Genomic DNA, 16915 nt, shown 5'->3' with positions numbered 1-16915 from the left:
TGTTGTCAGTAGAGGTGACGCCGCAGAGGGGGAAAATTCTTACAAATAGATATATTTAGTGATTGTAATTTAGTAAGTAAACTTTTTTATTGTAATACCGGTATTGAGATTTTGGTCCGGTATTGCAAGCCCTATCTGTAACCAAGCTGAATGAAAAGGAAAGCACGTTGGTAGATGCAAGGATTTCATTAATAGTATTCTGCCTGGTTATGTTATCAACCACCACAGGAGGATCCACAAAATACTCCGCCAGAGCAGCAGTATCAAGGGTGGGTTGATTTGTGGGAGACTCTATAACACCAAGTGATCGTATTGTTTTCCAAAATATCTTATGAGTGGCTACAGACAACCTCTGACAATAGTGCAATCTTTTAGCCTCATCGATGATTACGTTCCCGATTGGCAGCAGAAGGGCTACGTTTGAACAATAACTTAGCACGATTGCGCTCCCGCTTGAGAGACCTAATCTCAACATTTAGCCAAGGTGCCGACATGTGTCTCAATTAATCTGCATAACCTTACATACCATCCTAAAGAAGACACTTCAAGATCACTTCATCATTTTGTTCATTAATTTTTTCTCGAAAAGTTTCAATAAATCTTTATAACCTTGTAAAACATCTTAAAGATGACACTTCAAGCTTTAAATTATGAAACTTATTTGTTAAATCTCATAAAAACAGACTTTACAATATTTTGAATCCTGATTATTTTTAGTTGATGACGTTTTTTAGCCTTACGTAAAGTGTGATAAAAAGAAAATAATTATTTTTGAATAAAAGATAAAGAAAACAAAATCTTATTGAAAGCAAAAATATCAAAATAACTCGCAATTAAGTGTAAACACAATCTTTATCCTTGAATCTTGTAATCGTAAAGATTATAGAAAATTATTAATTCACAATTATTTAAAATCGTGATGATGTAACCCATTGACGTCAACGTATTGACATTTAAATTAACCTAAGTAAATTAAAATTAAGTCACTAATATGACAATTCAAAATTAATAATGCATCTTATCAAAAATATTAACTTATTCGATTATAACAAAATGTTAAAATGCCAGAAAAGTCGCCGTATAGTTGCATAATCAATGGAAAACACGCGAATATAAGCGATTATCCTTTTTATGTTTATATCGACACAGACCGATGTTATTGCGGCGGTGCTTTATTATCTAGAAACGTGGTTTTAACCGCAGCTCATTGCGTATCCAAGTCATCAATATCAAAAATTAAAGTCATTCCCGGATTGAGGAAAAGAAAGCAATCGAAACGAACAGTATATCGACCGAAAGAAGTTATCATTCACCCAAAATATTGTATCGACGATTGTTATGATATAGCTTTGCTAATTTTAAACAGTAATGTGAAACCTTGCGGTTGTATTGATATTATCGATATAAGTAGTTGTAAACCGTGTGTGGGAGATGTTGTTACTGTTGTTGGTTATGGATACACAAAGCTTTTAAGGGATAAATACGGATGTTGTTTACCAACACCTTCTAAATATTTACGTTCTTCACGCAGGAAAATAATGTGTTTTGAAGGACCGATTATGAATACTTATAGTAATAACTCAAGAACTTGTTTGGTGAGGAATTAATCCTTGTTTTTAATTTATTAAAAAAATATTTTTTGATTTATTTAGGGTGATAGTGGGAGTCCGGTAATTTATAATGGAGAACTTGTTGGGATTCATGTCAGTGGAGAATATTATTGTGGAAGGACTAGTTATCACATAACATTGGCACATCCAAAAATCTATTCGTTTTTAGTTGATAATTTACCGTTTCTAGACCAATAAAATTGTCTGTATTAATCACTTTATTTTTAATTAATTAAACGTACTTACTTAAATAGTAACTGGAATCCTTGACGATTTCCGACGGAGTAGTAAGCGTCGTTAGGCCGAAGTCCGATATTTTCAGGACGAAACGACCGTCAATTAAGCAATTGCACGAACGCAATTTCCCGTGGACAGATACTTCGGAATTGTGTAGGTAACTCATCCCCTACGGGAATTAAAGTAGGAGGAGAGTGGTGGAAATCAGTCCCAATTTAAAACTTTACGTGTCTCATCTCATTACCTTAACCACGTCGTGGATCAGCGACATCCTGAAATTCCAATCCAATTGGATTGCCTCATTTTCCAGTACGTCTTTTAAACTCCCCTTGGGACAATATTCGGTTAAGATAAGCACGGTTGGACATTCGATACACGCTCCTATAAACCGCACCGTATTTTCATGCGTAACATCTCTAACCTTTAAAAGAGTTCATTAATTACTTTTAATTTAAGATTAAAAAAGAATTAATTAACCTGCTTAATTTCCCATAAAAGTTTTTTGTTAATATCAACTTTTTTCTTCGTTATCTTCTTAATCGCCACTCGACTTCCTTTATAAATCCCAACAGTGGTAAAAACTTGCGATGGTAATAAAGAGTTGTAAGATGTTATCGATGCTCTTCCACTTCTTAATCCAAATGAGGTATAAAAATCGACTTCGGTGATTTTCTGGAGACCTGTTTTTGAACCGAAAGCTTTTCCTACTTCTAATAATACCTCTTCAGGACGAATTTTCCATCGCATATTATTTAAATCAGCCGCTAAACGCATGTGTCTATAAAAGAATTGAACAGCTTTAAAGAAACTTTATTAAAAATAAGTTACTCACTTATACGTTATGCACACTAAAGTTAATGTAAAAGCAGTGAAAACTCCCACTGCGAAGCATCCATAAAGAATCATAACGTACGATTCTTCATTTTAAGCAGCAAATAAGATAGATAGTGTTTAGATTAAGATAAATTAATAGAAAAGTTAAGAAAATAAAGAAAGTCTTTTTTAAACAAACCGTTATCTTTGCAATCTGGATGATTTCCTAAGAAACCACATTTGGGGATATCCGGAGGGGGTTCTTCAATTCCACCGGGCCAATGTATTTTTTGTCCAGGAACTTGAGAATATTGGCGATGTAATCCTTTGTAATGGGCGACAACCTCGAATTTTCCAGTGATTGGGTCCAAATCCAAAATTGAATAATCAGCGTCTCTATCTCCGTTATCATCAATCCTAACGTGACCTGTTATACCTAAAGAACAATAATTTATTTTTGAATAATAAGTCATTTTAACCCGGTTTGTTTATGAAAGCCAGATAGGATTGTAAATGATAACATTGAACCACTTCTTTTGAAATTATTCTACAAATGAGTTTAGTTATCATAATAATATTTGAGACGGTTATTAACTTGGTAATGTCTCATACCTTGCTACCAATACAAACGTTTTAATTTATATAAATGATATAAACATAGATTGGTTTCGCCGAAGAAGTAAGCATAATTTTGTGCAACGCGATGTGTAACATGTCAAATAAAGCAATTGAGTCTATAGGGAGCAATTTGAATGCAAAAACTCTTAGATATATGTATAGCAGAGAGGTAAACAATCGTATCCCCATTATAGAAACTTTTTAGAAATGAGCAAAACAACATTTATAGCTATTTAACCCTGGAACTACACACTGGGGTCAGAGATACCCAGTAATAAAGAAATCAAGAAACATGCCGCAATCGACCTCAGCTTATATTTTTATCAGTCCTAAAAGATGTAAGCCAGAGTTACGATTTTTTATCATATTAACTCTCTACTATAGATATATAACACCCGGGAGGCTACTGAGGGAGGTTATTAAGAACAGTGTTTCCAGAAGATATGATGGCAATTCTCATAACAAGAGACGATATGAAAGTCGAACCAAACTTTGTTGAAATTACTTCCAAACGAACCCCGAGATCTCGAGAGGAGCGCACAATGCCTAATCCAAGGATAGATATCTGGCCAATGTTTGTCAACATATTTGATGAATACGTCGTCAAGGTGAACTGAGTCAAGTCAAGTCTGTATAGAGTCAAGACTCCACCAAGTGTGCATCAATACTGCATCTAGCAGTACATCAAAACTCCTTCAAGAATGCATAAAAAAATTATGCATCATGGCTTTGGAGTCTGCTTCAAATTTCCATTATGCCTACCTACTTGAGAGATACAGTAAGTATGCATCAAATCTACTTTAAGTTTTCATTTTGCTTGTAGACTGTTGTATGCAGACTTCTTAAAAAGTTTACATCATCTCCTCATTCTCGTTATCACCTCGTTTTTGTTAAGTCAAGTCTGTACAGAGCCATCACCAAGTCTGCATCTTGAAGTGCATAAAGACTCCTTATAATCGTCAATAATCGTAATCCCTATAATCATCTTATATATTTTTTTTAAATCTTCATAATGGACTTTATATATGCAGTAAACCTCCAGTAATTCTACCTTATATTGCATTCATTGGTAAAGTCTCCATAATCCCTACATCGATTTGTCTCCACCGGATTTCTTTTTGTGTAGGTATCTGAATCACTCCATTTAAGCAAATATTTTAAATCGTGTAAAAGTCAGAATCAAAGAAGTGCAGTGAATAACCCTTCATAATACAGGAAATTGTTACGAAGAATTTAAAAATTTTCTAGGTAGCTATATCTTTTTAAATATCTCTGTATGAGATGAGATGAAACTCAAATTTGTACATTTTAAAATTAACTTCCTGAGCAGAAGTTAGGTTACGAAATATTCGAATGGCATAAGATGAGAACGTAGAAAAAGGTACCTTGGATATCCTCATGTACTCCTCCTTAACCATGCCATATACATTGTGTTAATTAATTATATTATCGTTCCACAGTGCAATACGCATCATACGTAAATCGCATATTGCAATACCAATACTGTGATATTGGTTGCATACTTGTAATGATGACGTCGTGTACGATAATTAATTAACACACTGTACAGGGTGTCCAAATTTCGATGGGTTTGCAGGGTATCTCAGTTATTATGAAAGATAGAAAGTTGCGGCTTTCGCGCGAACCTGAGTTACTTTTTTGTGAAACTTACAATGGCGCAAACCAAATTTTCATAGCCCTCTTCATTTTTGATATACAGGGAGTGTTTCAAAATTTACGATTTTCAAACACCTCCTGTATCTCATCTATCCGGAAACGTAAAAACGGGTTCTAATAGATTTTTTCACGTAGAATCCAATGGTGCACGTAGAATTTTTCTAGTCATCACGGTTTTTGAGTTATAAAGAGTTAACTATTTTAGAAGTTGAGTATTCAGTATTTGAGTTGTGTTTATAACTCAAAGACCGTGACGACTAGAAAAATTCTACGTGCACCATTGGATTCCACGTGAAAAAAATCTATTAGAACCCGTTTTTACTTTTTTACTAAGTTTCCGGATAGCCGAGATACAGGAGGTGTCTGAAAATTGTAAATGTCAAACACTCCCTGTATATCAAAAACGAAGATGGCTATGAAAATTTGGTTTGCGCCATTGTAAGTTTCACAAAAAAGTAGCTCAGGTTCGCGAAAGCCGCAACTTTCTATCTTTCATAATAACTGAGAAACCCTGCAAATCCATCGAAATTTGGACACCCTGTACACCTTCTTTCTATACATGCATTTCTGCTTACACACATTCCTGACCTTCAATGACTGACCTGACCTTCCTAACACTCCTATACACCATTCTCATGCGCTCATTATTCCTACTCATCCATCCCAGCTCTATTCTTTTTCTTCCTCTCGAATAACCTCATTTACTACCTCCATCGCTATATTATTGTAATTTAACTCCATATTTCTTCCACACTCTCTAAACTCCACCAATTCTAGATCCAACCTGATAACTAGTAGCTCTCCCTGCAAAATATTTATCCTTCATGCACACCCTTTTCAATTACCTTCCGCCCCATTCTTGTAAAAGTTCACAACGTCAGCGCCAGTAATCCTCATGTATCTCACTATAACACATCATAATTAAATCTCTCTCTAGGTGCTTTTTACCACAACAGCTTTCGGACCACCCCCCGAGAGCTTTACTTTCACCATCACTCCTTTCAATTCTCTCGCAGTCATCTTCTAGTCGTCTCCTACTCCTCTCTTATCTTTGCTTGACCAAATGAATCATCTTTAGGTCTATCTGCAGCGAAGTACTTGAAGAACATTTCCTCCAGTGTTCCTTTCTCGCCACTTCGCACTGGTCATTAACACTTTCTGTCATCTTGATCTGCTCAACCTCCATACTTCCATCCATCGCTTATTTCTCACACTATTTCTTATACTCCCTCCTAGCATCCAAGAGCTGCCGTTTTACTCTGTTAACCTCCCTCACCTATTAAACCTAACTCGTCAGTCGACCATACAATAATCACTCAACGACAACTCATCGAGAATGGACCATCTGTACAACTCGCCCGCCTTAATGACCATGATGTCAATCCAGTTAGAGCCATTCGCGGTCTAGAAGGTTAAGTCGCCATCGTACTTGTTGACTACCATCTTTTTATTGATTACATTCCACTCATTCATCACCTCAAACATCCAAAATCCTGCCAACCTAGGCCGAGTGTCTAACCTAAATCGCCCTCTTGAATGATCAAGGAGTCACGACTGAGTCGTCTTAACGTTTTGAGTTCCTTCTTATTTCTCTCTGGAACTTCCATAGGGCTTGTTTTAAGTGTTCAAACTTCTATAATCTTATCTTATGATCAAACGCTGCCAACAATTTCCACAGGAAAACAAAAAAACTTATATTATAATTGGATAACTTAATATTATGTGGATAATACTATTACTATTGGATACTATGTGAGAGGCAATAAAGAAGGAGTGAAATCTAAAATTACACAATAGATTTCACGCGTATTTCATGTTCTTTGTGATAGCCACTCTCTTAATTTTGTTTTTGATGACAATTTGTTCAACATGGAAATGAGTAATGTAATAAGAGACAAGGACTAAGGTTTAATGAATTGTATGAAATAAATTTAATTTTGGGTTCATTAGTTAATTGGCTTAAAATACTAAATTCCTTCAATCCAGATTTTGCAAGTTGATCTAAACAAAAAAATGATCTAGCCTCTGCAGTTATTGACATAAAGGTGAGAAAAGAAATCCTAGGCAATTTTGCAAATCTTACTATTGCTTTAAGAATATTGCCAACGATACTTGTAACTATAGAAAGTAGCTAAAGCAGTTTCTTTACACTAAAATTAATTACCATAGAAAATGGTCTTAATGGTGCGGATTTTCACAATTTTGCATGAATTTGCTGGAAAGAAAAAATTTAATTTAAAGTATGTATTTTCTTTTAATTCTTTAAATGCTTTTTGTCGAACTCATACTGAGCATTTGAAGTTCTAACATTCAAGTACAACTCAATTTTATATGTAATTATTCGCTCAGAGTTTAGTGATATGAAGATGATATCAAGTATACTACACAGCTTATTTGTCTAAGAATATTGAAGTTAAATACATTTTTTTGCATGTGTCATTCTAAACTATCAAAGCAAGAATGTGAAATAAAAAAATGATTGACATAATAAGAACAAGAGAAGAAACTCTCTTAAAAAAACAGTTTTCAAGGTGTGCAAAAAGCGCCGCATAAAGATAGGACATTGTTGTGCATGGTATATAATGCACAAACATCTGTAGATGCAACCTGAATTTGCAGAATCTGTCTAAAAACGCTAACAGATCAATTTCTGTTACAGGAGACACAATATTTAAATGAGAACAAACCGCGCTTCTGTTGGCGCCTTTCCATTCGTGCGATCAACCTTATCATCACGCAGCAAATTATGGCGTAATTCACTTTTTGCATTTAACACGATTTCTTTAAGCCACGTTTCGGTAATAGCCATGATGTCATACTCACTGAAAAGGAAAGATTTATAGCTAGAAGTTGATTGTTTTAGTAATTCATGCCACGAATATTTTGAAGAGATATTCTAAGTACACCATTCACAAAATAGAGAAATAAATCCTTCACCGTTCCTCAATTTATTGTGACTATTCTTTTAATAAGCCCCGTTTATATATAATTAGTAATAATAAGACAGTAATAAATTATTACTGTCTAAGAGCATGATCTCAGTTCATAAATACATTTTCAAACTTTGTAAAGTTCCGCAATATGACCTAGTCAGCCTTAGTTACAAGAGACTCAGAAAGTATCTCTTCAAAAAATGTTGAAGTTTGTATCATTTAATGCCACATCTCCTTTCTCTGGCAAGGTTAAAACTTCAATATTCTAACTAACTAAAATATTTTGGAGATATTGCAGAAAGTTTTAAATATATTTTACAATATAAAATAGCATCAATCAAATTTTAAATCTTTTAAAACCCGAAAAAAATGGTTCAAACGCTTCGTGATATCCGTCTGGTTACATCGATTTAAGTTTTACCGAGCTTTAGTAAAAGTAACGTGTTGGGAAAAGCAAAAGGGTCTTTAAGAAAAGGATGTAAAGCCCACGCAAAAGTCGCGTCGGTAATCGCCGATGAAAAATCATAAAGAAAAAAATCTACACGCTTCGCAAAGCTTTCACAGACGTTTTTCGGTCGATAATACCGTGAAAATCTCGGTTCCACATCCGTCTGGTGATTGCCAGTCCGTCTCTAATATCTTCACCCTCGGTGATCGTTTCGTTTAGAGCCATTCCAAGTAAATACACACCATCGTAGAAAGCTCCGATCACGAAATTCACCTAAAAATAGCGACACGAAACGGGGTCAAATAACTTTTAACTAAAGTCAATTAATTAGGGGAATAAAAGAGTTCAATATGAATTAAGACTTTTATTTCACCCCAATTTATCAAAATACGATGAGAATTTACCTCTTCGCCTTCGCTGATGGTGTAGTTATAATCGAGTTGGGCGCGTTCCTTCACGCGATCGGCGAAATCTTGAAATTTATCACTCGTCGGTTGTAAAAGGGATACGCGGAGGAGTGCTTCGAATGCTTTTCGTGCTTTTGAATCGTTTTTATCGCCGGCTTCCCAATCGTGATCGCCCCAATAAGCACCCTAAAAGATTTGAATTAATAACAATAAGGGATAAAAAAAGCGATTAAGTAAATACAAGTTTTTGAAGTGATTTCTTTATGGTTATAAATTACCTTGAAGATTTCGACATCGAGAAAAGTCCAATCACCTTTTGTCATACCGAGATCATGTGCGACGAGCATAAATTTTCTTACCAAAACTCCCCTTACGCTCAGAATAACTACTATAAAAAAATTGTTTATGAAAGCTTTATAATTCTATGTAAAAAGTGAAAAAGATAAATTTTAGCGTTGATTTAGAGTATAATATGTATATATATATATATATAAAAATATAAAATTTAGGTATTTAAATAAAATAATTTATTTCTCGCTAAAAAATTTAATGTAATCAGTACCGGTTTCGGCTAGTAGGCCATCATCAGCTGAATCTACAATAATATTAAAATAAATAACCAGAAAATATAAAACCGAAAATGAAAAACTTTAAATATAAAATAAAATATACAAAATTATAGACTTACATGATAAAATAACAAGAAAACACACTACAATGACAAATGAAATGACAAACTAACAATAAATTTAAGAACGCAGATCTAGTTATTATTAATAGAGATGAATATTTAGCTAAAACTTACGATTTCATATCTAATAACAATTATATAAAACTTAAAGAGAATCCTGTAGACGCATCGTTAAAGATACAAAGGATATTGTAAAAGCAAATAAATATTTCCTAAAGGATCATATCCCATATTGTTTAAATATCAATTACCTGTCACGATTCCTTATTCCCATGAACCCAATTATCCCTTACATTTCATCGTTACCTAAACTTCGCAATCCTGGAATTCTTATTCGCCCCATAACTTCATATATTAATTCACCTACAATAGAACTCTCAAAGTTAATGCTTAAATTCTTTAAACAAGTTAAATTTATTCCCAAATATTCGATAAATAACTCAAAATCCTTCATTGACTCCATCAAGGACATTGACCTCAATAATAACATCATGATTTCTTTTGACATCACTAATTTGTACGCCAACATCCCCATAGATCTGACACTCCAATTAACATCTAAGATATTTAAGAACTTTTTCGATGATAACGATATTACCGACCATCTTAATAATATCCTAGAACAGTGCTATTCAAACTATGGGTCGCGACCCACAATGGGGTCGAGAAAAGTTTTTTCGGGGTCGCAAGGTGGATGAAATAATGAGCTATCGTATAGCAAAATCTGGCAAACCGTACACAATTGCTGAAGACTTAATTGCTCCAGCAGCCCAAGATATAGCAGCCATTATGTTTGGCGAAAAGGAAATGCAACAAATATCTCAAATACCACTCTCGGATACAACAGTTAGCCGCAGAATATTTGAAATGGAATATTTGACATTTATAGAAAATGTGGAAAACGAAATTATAATGAGAATTCGAAAAAGTAAATTTTTTAGTCTTCAATTGGATGAATCTACGGATTGCCAAAATGCTGCACAACTAATTTGTTTTGCAAAATATGAATACAAAAATGAAGTAGTTGACGACTTTCTTTTTTGCAAGGAACTGCAAAGAACTACGGGTGAAGAAATTTTTAAATCGGTAAACTCTTACATCAAGGGAAACAATATTTCTTGGGAAAATTGTGTGGGTGTGTGCAGTGATGGAGCTCGTGCCATGGTTGGAAAACACAGCGGACTTCTAGCCCGAATCAAAGAAGTTTTACCCAATGTAACATGGGTTCACTGTATGATTCATAGAGAAGCGCTTGTATCGAAAAACATGCCACCGAACTTAATGTCTGTCTTAGATACTGGAGTTAAAATAATAAATTTTATAAAGGCGCGTCCTCTGAACTCAAGGATTTTTGCGCACATATGCAAAGAAATGGGTAGTGAGCATCAGCATCTTCTTTTACATACAGAGGTTCGTTGGCTTTTGAGGGGTAGGGTTCTAACGAGACTATTTGAACTTAAAGAAGAAGTGTTTGTGTTTTTAAATGATAATGATAAAGACAAAAAATTTACAAACTTTTTAACCGATGAAGAATGGCTATGTAGGTTAGCTTACTTAAGTGACATTTTTCTCAAATTAAACGAGTTAAATTTAAGTCTTCAAGGTGAACAATTAAATATATTAGTGGCCAATGATAAAATTAAAGCCTTTACAAAAAAAATAGATTTGTGGTGCTCATACTGCAAGGAGAATAATTTTGCAGCATTTCCAACATTAGAATGTTTTGTTATAGAAAACAAGTTCAAAGTTATTCAATCGATTGTTAAAGATATAACATCTTCACTTGACAGATTTAAAATGTCAAGATTTTTCTAACTTTGACTGGATTCGAAATCCCTTTCAATGTAAATTACCCAAAATGTGTCATTTCATTATAGTGAAAAACTAATTGAGTTATTATCTGATGGAGAATTAAAATTAATTTTCAAAGAACTTAAATTGAGCAATTTTTGGCTTAAAGTTCGAAATGAATATCCAGAACTGTCTGATGAAGCTCTGAAGGTATTATTACCATTTGCGTCATTTTATATGTGCGAGTTGGGATTTTCCCAATTTCTCTACCTAAAATCGAAATACCGAAACAAAATAGCAATAGAGCCACCTTTAAGACTCAAATTGAGCAAAATAGAGCCAGATATATCAGCACTTGTAAATAAGAAACAGGCTCACAGATCTCATTAAATATTTTTCTTTTGTATTGATTTTTGATGAAGTTCCTACGTGTACGCCATATTATAATTTTAATAGTTACAAATCGTTAATGTTCATTTTGAACCTAATATTTGTTAACTGCAGAGTGGATATTCTGTTTATTGTAGGTACTTGTTTTAACATAATATATTTGCTATATATGAAACAAAAAAAATAAAAACAAATTAACATCTTCTTGATATAATAATACCTCTCCCAATTTTTGGAACAACTAGAATTAAATTATTATTTTAAATTTGGGTCGGCATGTCACCTTTGTGTACCATTTGGGGTCATGCAGCCAAAATGTTTGAATACCACTGTCCTAGAACATATAGTAAAACAAAACTATTGTACTTTTAATAATAATTATGTATTATAAAGTTTCAGATGACCTCCCAATAGGAATGCCTTTATCCGGCTTACTTGCCGATATATTTTTGGATTTTATTGAAAATACAAATACAGGGTGATTCAAAAAAAAACCGCTGACAGACTTCTAGAGTAGATAATACAAGAAAAATTAAGATGAATAGTCTTAATATATATCGAGTCGCAAATGCCTTCTTAACGAGATATAGCGGGTCAAAGTTTCTTTAAAATTAAACATTATCTGCAATAAAAAGCCCTTTTTTAAAAATATTGTCTACGCTATTGCTAATTTTGTCAAACGGGCAGTATTTTCGTGTAAAGCGATCAACAAAACTTTGATCAAAGCAATAGTTTGTAAGAAAAACACGTTTGTAGAAAATTTGTTATCCAATCAAAACCTGTTGCTTTAAGGAAAGTTTTGTAAGAGACCAATTGATAGATAATTGATTACTTAATCAGCCTGTATATGTAATGATGTGAACCCTTATTGTAAGAATATTATTATGTGGACACGTTACGTTGATGATGTCTTCTGCGTTTGGAATGGCGATATTGATACCTTTAATTTGTTCCACAACTACATTAACGAACTTCACAATAAATTGAAATTTACTATAGAAATGGAACAAAACAATAAATATTCTGGATCTCACTATTTGCAATAAAAATAATCGTCCTTGTTTCAGCATATACAGAAGACCGTCTTCTGTTCCCATCACTATTCCATTTGATTCATCTCATCCTCTAACTCATAAAATGGTCAATTATACATTTTGAATCAACAGAATTCATAATTACTCTCTTAAACAATTTAGTTGTAATTAAACTAGAACTAACACTACACCTAGATCTAGAAACTTTCGAGTTAAGCCGTGCGTTTTTTGAAAAAATATTTGACGTTTCGGATGCCATGTTGCAACCTTCTTCAGAAACAAGATCGAAGTGACGAATTCGGTTAAAATTTGACAATAAATACATGAAAAGGTAATTAATAACTAATTAGTGTCTAATTGTCAACTAAGTTGTTTTCATCAAATCAAAATTATTGTCAAAAAACCTATCAGCTAGCAAAACACCTTTCCAAGATTCTGTCTCCTTTTACAGGTAAAACAGAGTCATATGTTAGAGATTCCACACATTTTGTAGAATCAATTAAGAGTATGAAGCTAGACCCTCAGGATATGCTGGTAAGTTTCGACGTATAATATCTATTCACCAGAGTACAAGTCAAAGATGCCGTGGATGGTCTTCGCCAGAAACTCATCCCGGAGGGTTTGCCCAAGTATGTCTCAGAATTAGTGGATTAGCCGTCGACATATTTCAGCTGGAAGGGGGAATTCTACGAGCAATGCGAAGGAGCAGCCATGGGATCACCTCTGTCTCCTATGATAGACATTTTTTACATGGAGATGTTTGAAGAGGAAGCGTTAAGAAGAGTCCTTGGAAACCGAAGCTATGGCTCCGTTACGTCGATGACGCTTTCGTGATCTGGCAACATGGAAAAGAGCAACTCCATTTCTAGACCACCTCAATTCACAGCACCCCATGATAAAATTTACCATGGAAACAGAAACTGCAAAACAGTTGCCATTCCTAGATGTGTTAGTCACTAGGAAGACAGATGGGGGCATTGAACTGGGATTATATCGAAAGAAGACGCATACGAATAGGTACCTGCAGGCTTCATCCCACCACCACCCACAACAGAAGAGGTCCGTGATTCAAGCCTTATTCCAGCGAGCAGAGAGGATATGCGATAAAGAGAACCTAAGAAAAGAAGAAAGATTCCTAGAAGATTTGCTGCAAAAGAACGGCTATACGATGAGAGACTTGGTAAGTACGACACCAGCCGGTTTTATCTGCCTGATAGCCAAAGGCAAACTAACCCTATTAAAGGGAGCGGGAGTCTATCGGCTATCATGCAGTTGCAGGAAATATTAACATCAAATGCCGCATCAAGGAACACGAGAGGGACGTCTGACTAAGGAAAATCCAACAATCTGCAGTCGCAGAGCATTGCCACAAAGAAGGACACAGCATAACGAAGCTTTCTGCACCCGGATTTGACAAAAACAGCTTAGTTGACAATTAGACACTAATTAGTTATTAATTACCTTTTCATGTATTTATTGTCAAATTTTAACCGAAATCGTTACTTCGAACTTGTTTCTGAAGAAGGTTGCAACATGGCATCCGAAACGTCAAACATTTTTTCAAAAAGCGCACGGCTTAATCCGAAAGTTTCTAGGTCAAGTGCTAGTTTTAGTTTAATTAACACCGACCGTGAAAACCTTCGTACTTATAATCTAGTTATAACTTAGAACTAAAATATATTTATGATCTAGCACATAACAATGGGTTTCCCATAAAATTAATATCTAAAATAATACAAAATTCACAAAGAAGGTCAAATCCCTTGTATGTCCAAACTATAAATACAAACCGCTTCATATCCATTCACTATCACCTCTCCCTTGAACCTTTCAAACATATCCTATCCAAATTTGAACTAAATCTTTCCTTCCACAATAAAAATTCTATTTTAAATATCCTATCCAATCACAATCCTAAGATTGAATTCTTAAATCAAAGTGGTATATATTCTGTTGATTGTTTTAATTGTAATGCGCGGTATATAGGACAGACTGGTCGAAAACTACAAACCAGACATAGGGAACACCAACAAAAACCAAATTCTGATATATTCCAAGGTCAAGTTGAAACCGGTCATAAGATCAATTTTAAAGGAGTTAAACTTTTACATCGTTGCAATAAGGGTCATAAAATGGACATAATAATAATGCAATTTATTAACCCTCAAAAATCTTTTACATATAAATCACTTTACATAATAAAGAAAAATATGAAGGTTAATTAGGTAGCCAGATCAGGCAACACCTTGGTAGTGAGGCCTGCTCTTCCCCTGTACTACAACATTGTACTACAACAAATAATTCATAACAGCGCAAAAAAAATTATATAACTAAGGCCCGTTACTACCAAGCCAATGCTATCTGATAGTTAAGCTATCTATAAGATACAATTTATCTCGTAGATAATAGGGTCGTGCGTACTACCACCTCCATTTATCTCATAGTTAAGAAATTCTTGAGATAACCAAGGAATCTAGGGATTTTTTGGTCTATTATGTTAAATTGATAGCTCTATGTGGTTAAAAGACCTACTATTAGGTATTTTGACGATATTTTAACCTTAAAATTAAAATTTGGAAATGGAGACTGAGAAAAGGCGACGAACCACCAATTTCACCAAAGAAGAATGCGAACATCTTCTTGAATTTGTTATCAAGTATAAAAACGTAATAGAAAACAAAAAAAGTGATGCAGTTACATGGCAAGGAAAGCAACAAATATGTGTATCTCGTATTATTGTATGTTAAAATGTGATGGTAAACAATAATGGCACAACTAACATGATAAACGACTGAAGATGCCAATTGTACACTCATTCCTGCAAAATCTGCTATGGATAGCAACATGTTACCTATTGCATAAAACCGAAGAGTCAGCAGCAAACGGTTTGAAGGAGGTACAGTCGTGTTTACTGGAAATGCGCACTCAAGGTCAAGCGCTGTTGTGAGATCCGACATGCCGCTGCCTAAACGGGCTGAGCCGAGCACACACGAAGCTCGTGGAGAAGGGACTTGTGGCGGTCCAGGTTAGTCAGCGGCATATCGGATCTCACAACAGCGCTTGACCTTGAGTGCGCATTTTCCGTGAACACGACTGTACAGCATTATTACTAAAATTTTGATGAATTTTACATTAAATAATAGGAATCAACAAATTACTTACGTCATGGATGGAGGTTTTATTACATCTTCTATTTGATTCAAAAGGTGATGAAAACTTTTTTTCGAGACACAAAATCTCAACTCTACTCCTTATTATCCTTTCGCTTCTTACAGGAAATAATTCATTGATTTCCATGATGATTTTATCTAATGTTAATTATTAATAGTTTTTTATTCAAGTTTATATTGCTTTTCTTATTTTAACCGAAATAGTAATTTATTAGTAATTTTATACGTCAATATAAATCCTACTTGAGGTTAGGTATTCGCAGTAATCCCTTAGATTACAACTTATCCGACACCCAATCCACGGGTTACAGATATTTTAAAAGTTATCCTTTGGATAGCGGTATCTATAAGATAAATACAGTGGTAGTAACCAATTTTTAAGCTATCCGATAGATAACGCTATCAGAGACTTTAACTATAAGTGGTAGTAGTGGGCCTAAGTGTAATAAGATAAAGTAATTCAATTGTCTGTCGCTCACATAGATACCGTCTGTATTTAATTCTAAAATTTGACACGTTTAAGACTTTTAATGGGCGAAAAAAGGTGTTCCAAAAAACTATGATGCCGTACGTAAATGAATTCCGAAAAGCAGTCGAATTTTGTCTTTTAAGATTTTGAAATAAACTACTCCTCTATGTAGAGTCATCGTATTATGCTATTACCACGCTCCGTCAACTTATGTGAAACTTTCTAATATTTTTGTATGCCATAAATCAGTCTGAGGTAACTATTCGGGACATACTGCACCCTTCTTTGATTTTCTTTAGTTAAGCAGGGACCCTAGATATACTTGAATATTATGAAATTTTTTAAAACAATACAAACGCAAGAATAGACATTATAAATGATCAGATCGAATTCCAGCGCAAACCACTTTTCAGCTATCTTCGTTAATTTCACTCCTTCTCTTTTATTCCAGTCTTGTTACTTAAATTTATTTTTAGTTTGTCATTTCATTTGTCGTTGTAGTGTGTTTTCTTGTTATTTTATCATGTAAGTCTATAATGTTGTATATTTTATTTTATATTTAAAATTTTTCATTTTAGTTTTGCTTTATACATTTTTTAAGATCTTAACTTATGTCTGAGTTTTTTG

The 16915-nt window shown here is 34.1% G+C and overlaps 2 protein-coding genes across 3 annotated transcripts in view; one reads left to right on the top strand and one right to left on the bottom strand.

Annotated features, from left to right (window-relative positions):
• The window catches only part of LOC111420629 (atrial natriuretic peptide receptor 1), a 57231-nt gene that overhangs the window by 12279 nt on the left and 28037 nt on the right, over positions 1-16915 (bottom strand). For both annotated transcript variants that reach the window (XM_071198119.1, XM_071198120.1), the window contains 8 exons: positions 9022-9131; positions 8741-8929; positions 8474-8609; positions 2860-3096; positions 2680-2764; positions 2325-2625; positions 2092-2268; positions 1857-2016 (listed from right to left, as the gene is read on the bottom strand). In XM_071198119.1, the coding sequence (XP_071054220.1) occupies positions 1857-2016; positions 2092-2268; positions 2325-2625; positions 2680-2764; positions 2860-3096; positions 8474-8609; positions 8741-8929; positions 9022-9131 (1395 nt within the window). The remainder of the gene's footprint in view (positions 1-1856; positions 2017-2091; positions 2269-2324; positions 2626-2679; positions 2765-2859; positions 3097-8473; positions 8610-8740; positions 8930-9021; positions 9132-16915) is intronic.
• LOC111420630 (snake venom serine protease pallase-like) lies at positions 986-1823 on the top strand. The gene is made up of 2 exons (XM_023053665.2): positions 986-1595; positions 1653-1823. The coding sequence occupies exons 1-2, from the start codon at positions 1062-1064 to the stop codon at positions 1806-1808; spliced, it is 690 nt and encodes a 229-aa protein (XP_022909433.1). The 5' UTR covers positions 986-1061; the 3' UTR covers positions 1809-1823.

Source organism: Onthophagus taurus, chromosome 7, assembly GCF_036711975.1.
Source record: "Onthophagus taurus isolate NC chromosome 7, IU_Otau_3.0, whole genome shotgun sequence".
Taxonomy (NCBI): domain Eukaryota; kingdom Metazoa; phylum Arthropoda; class Insecta; order Coleoptera; family Scarabaeidae; genus Onthophagus; species Onthophagus taurus.
Note: the sequence above shows the minus strand (reverse complement) of the source record. Positions and strands in the feature narration are given on the sequence as shown.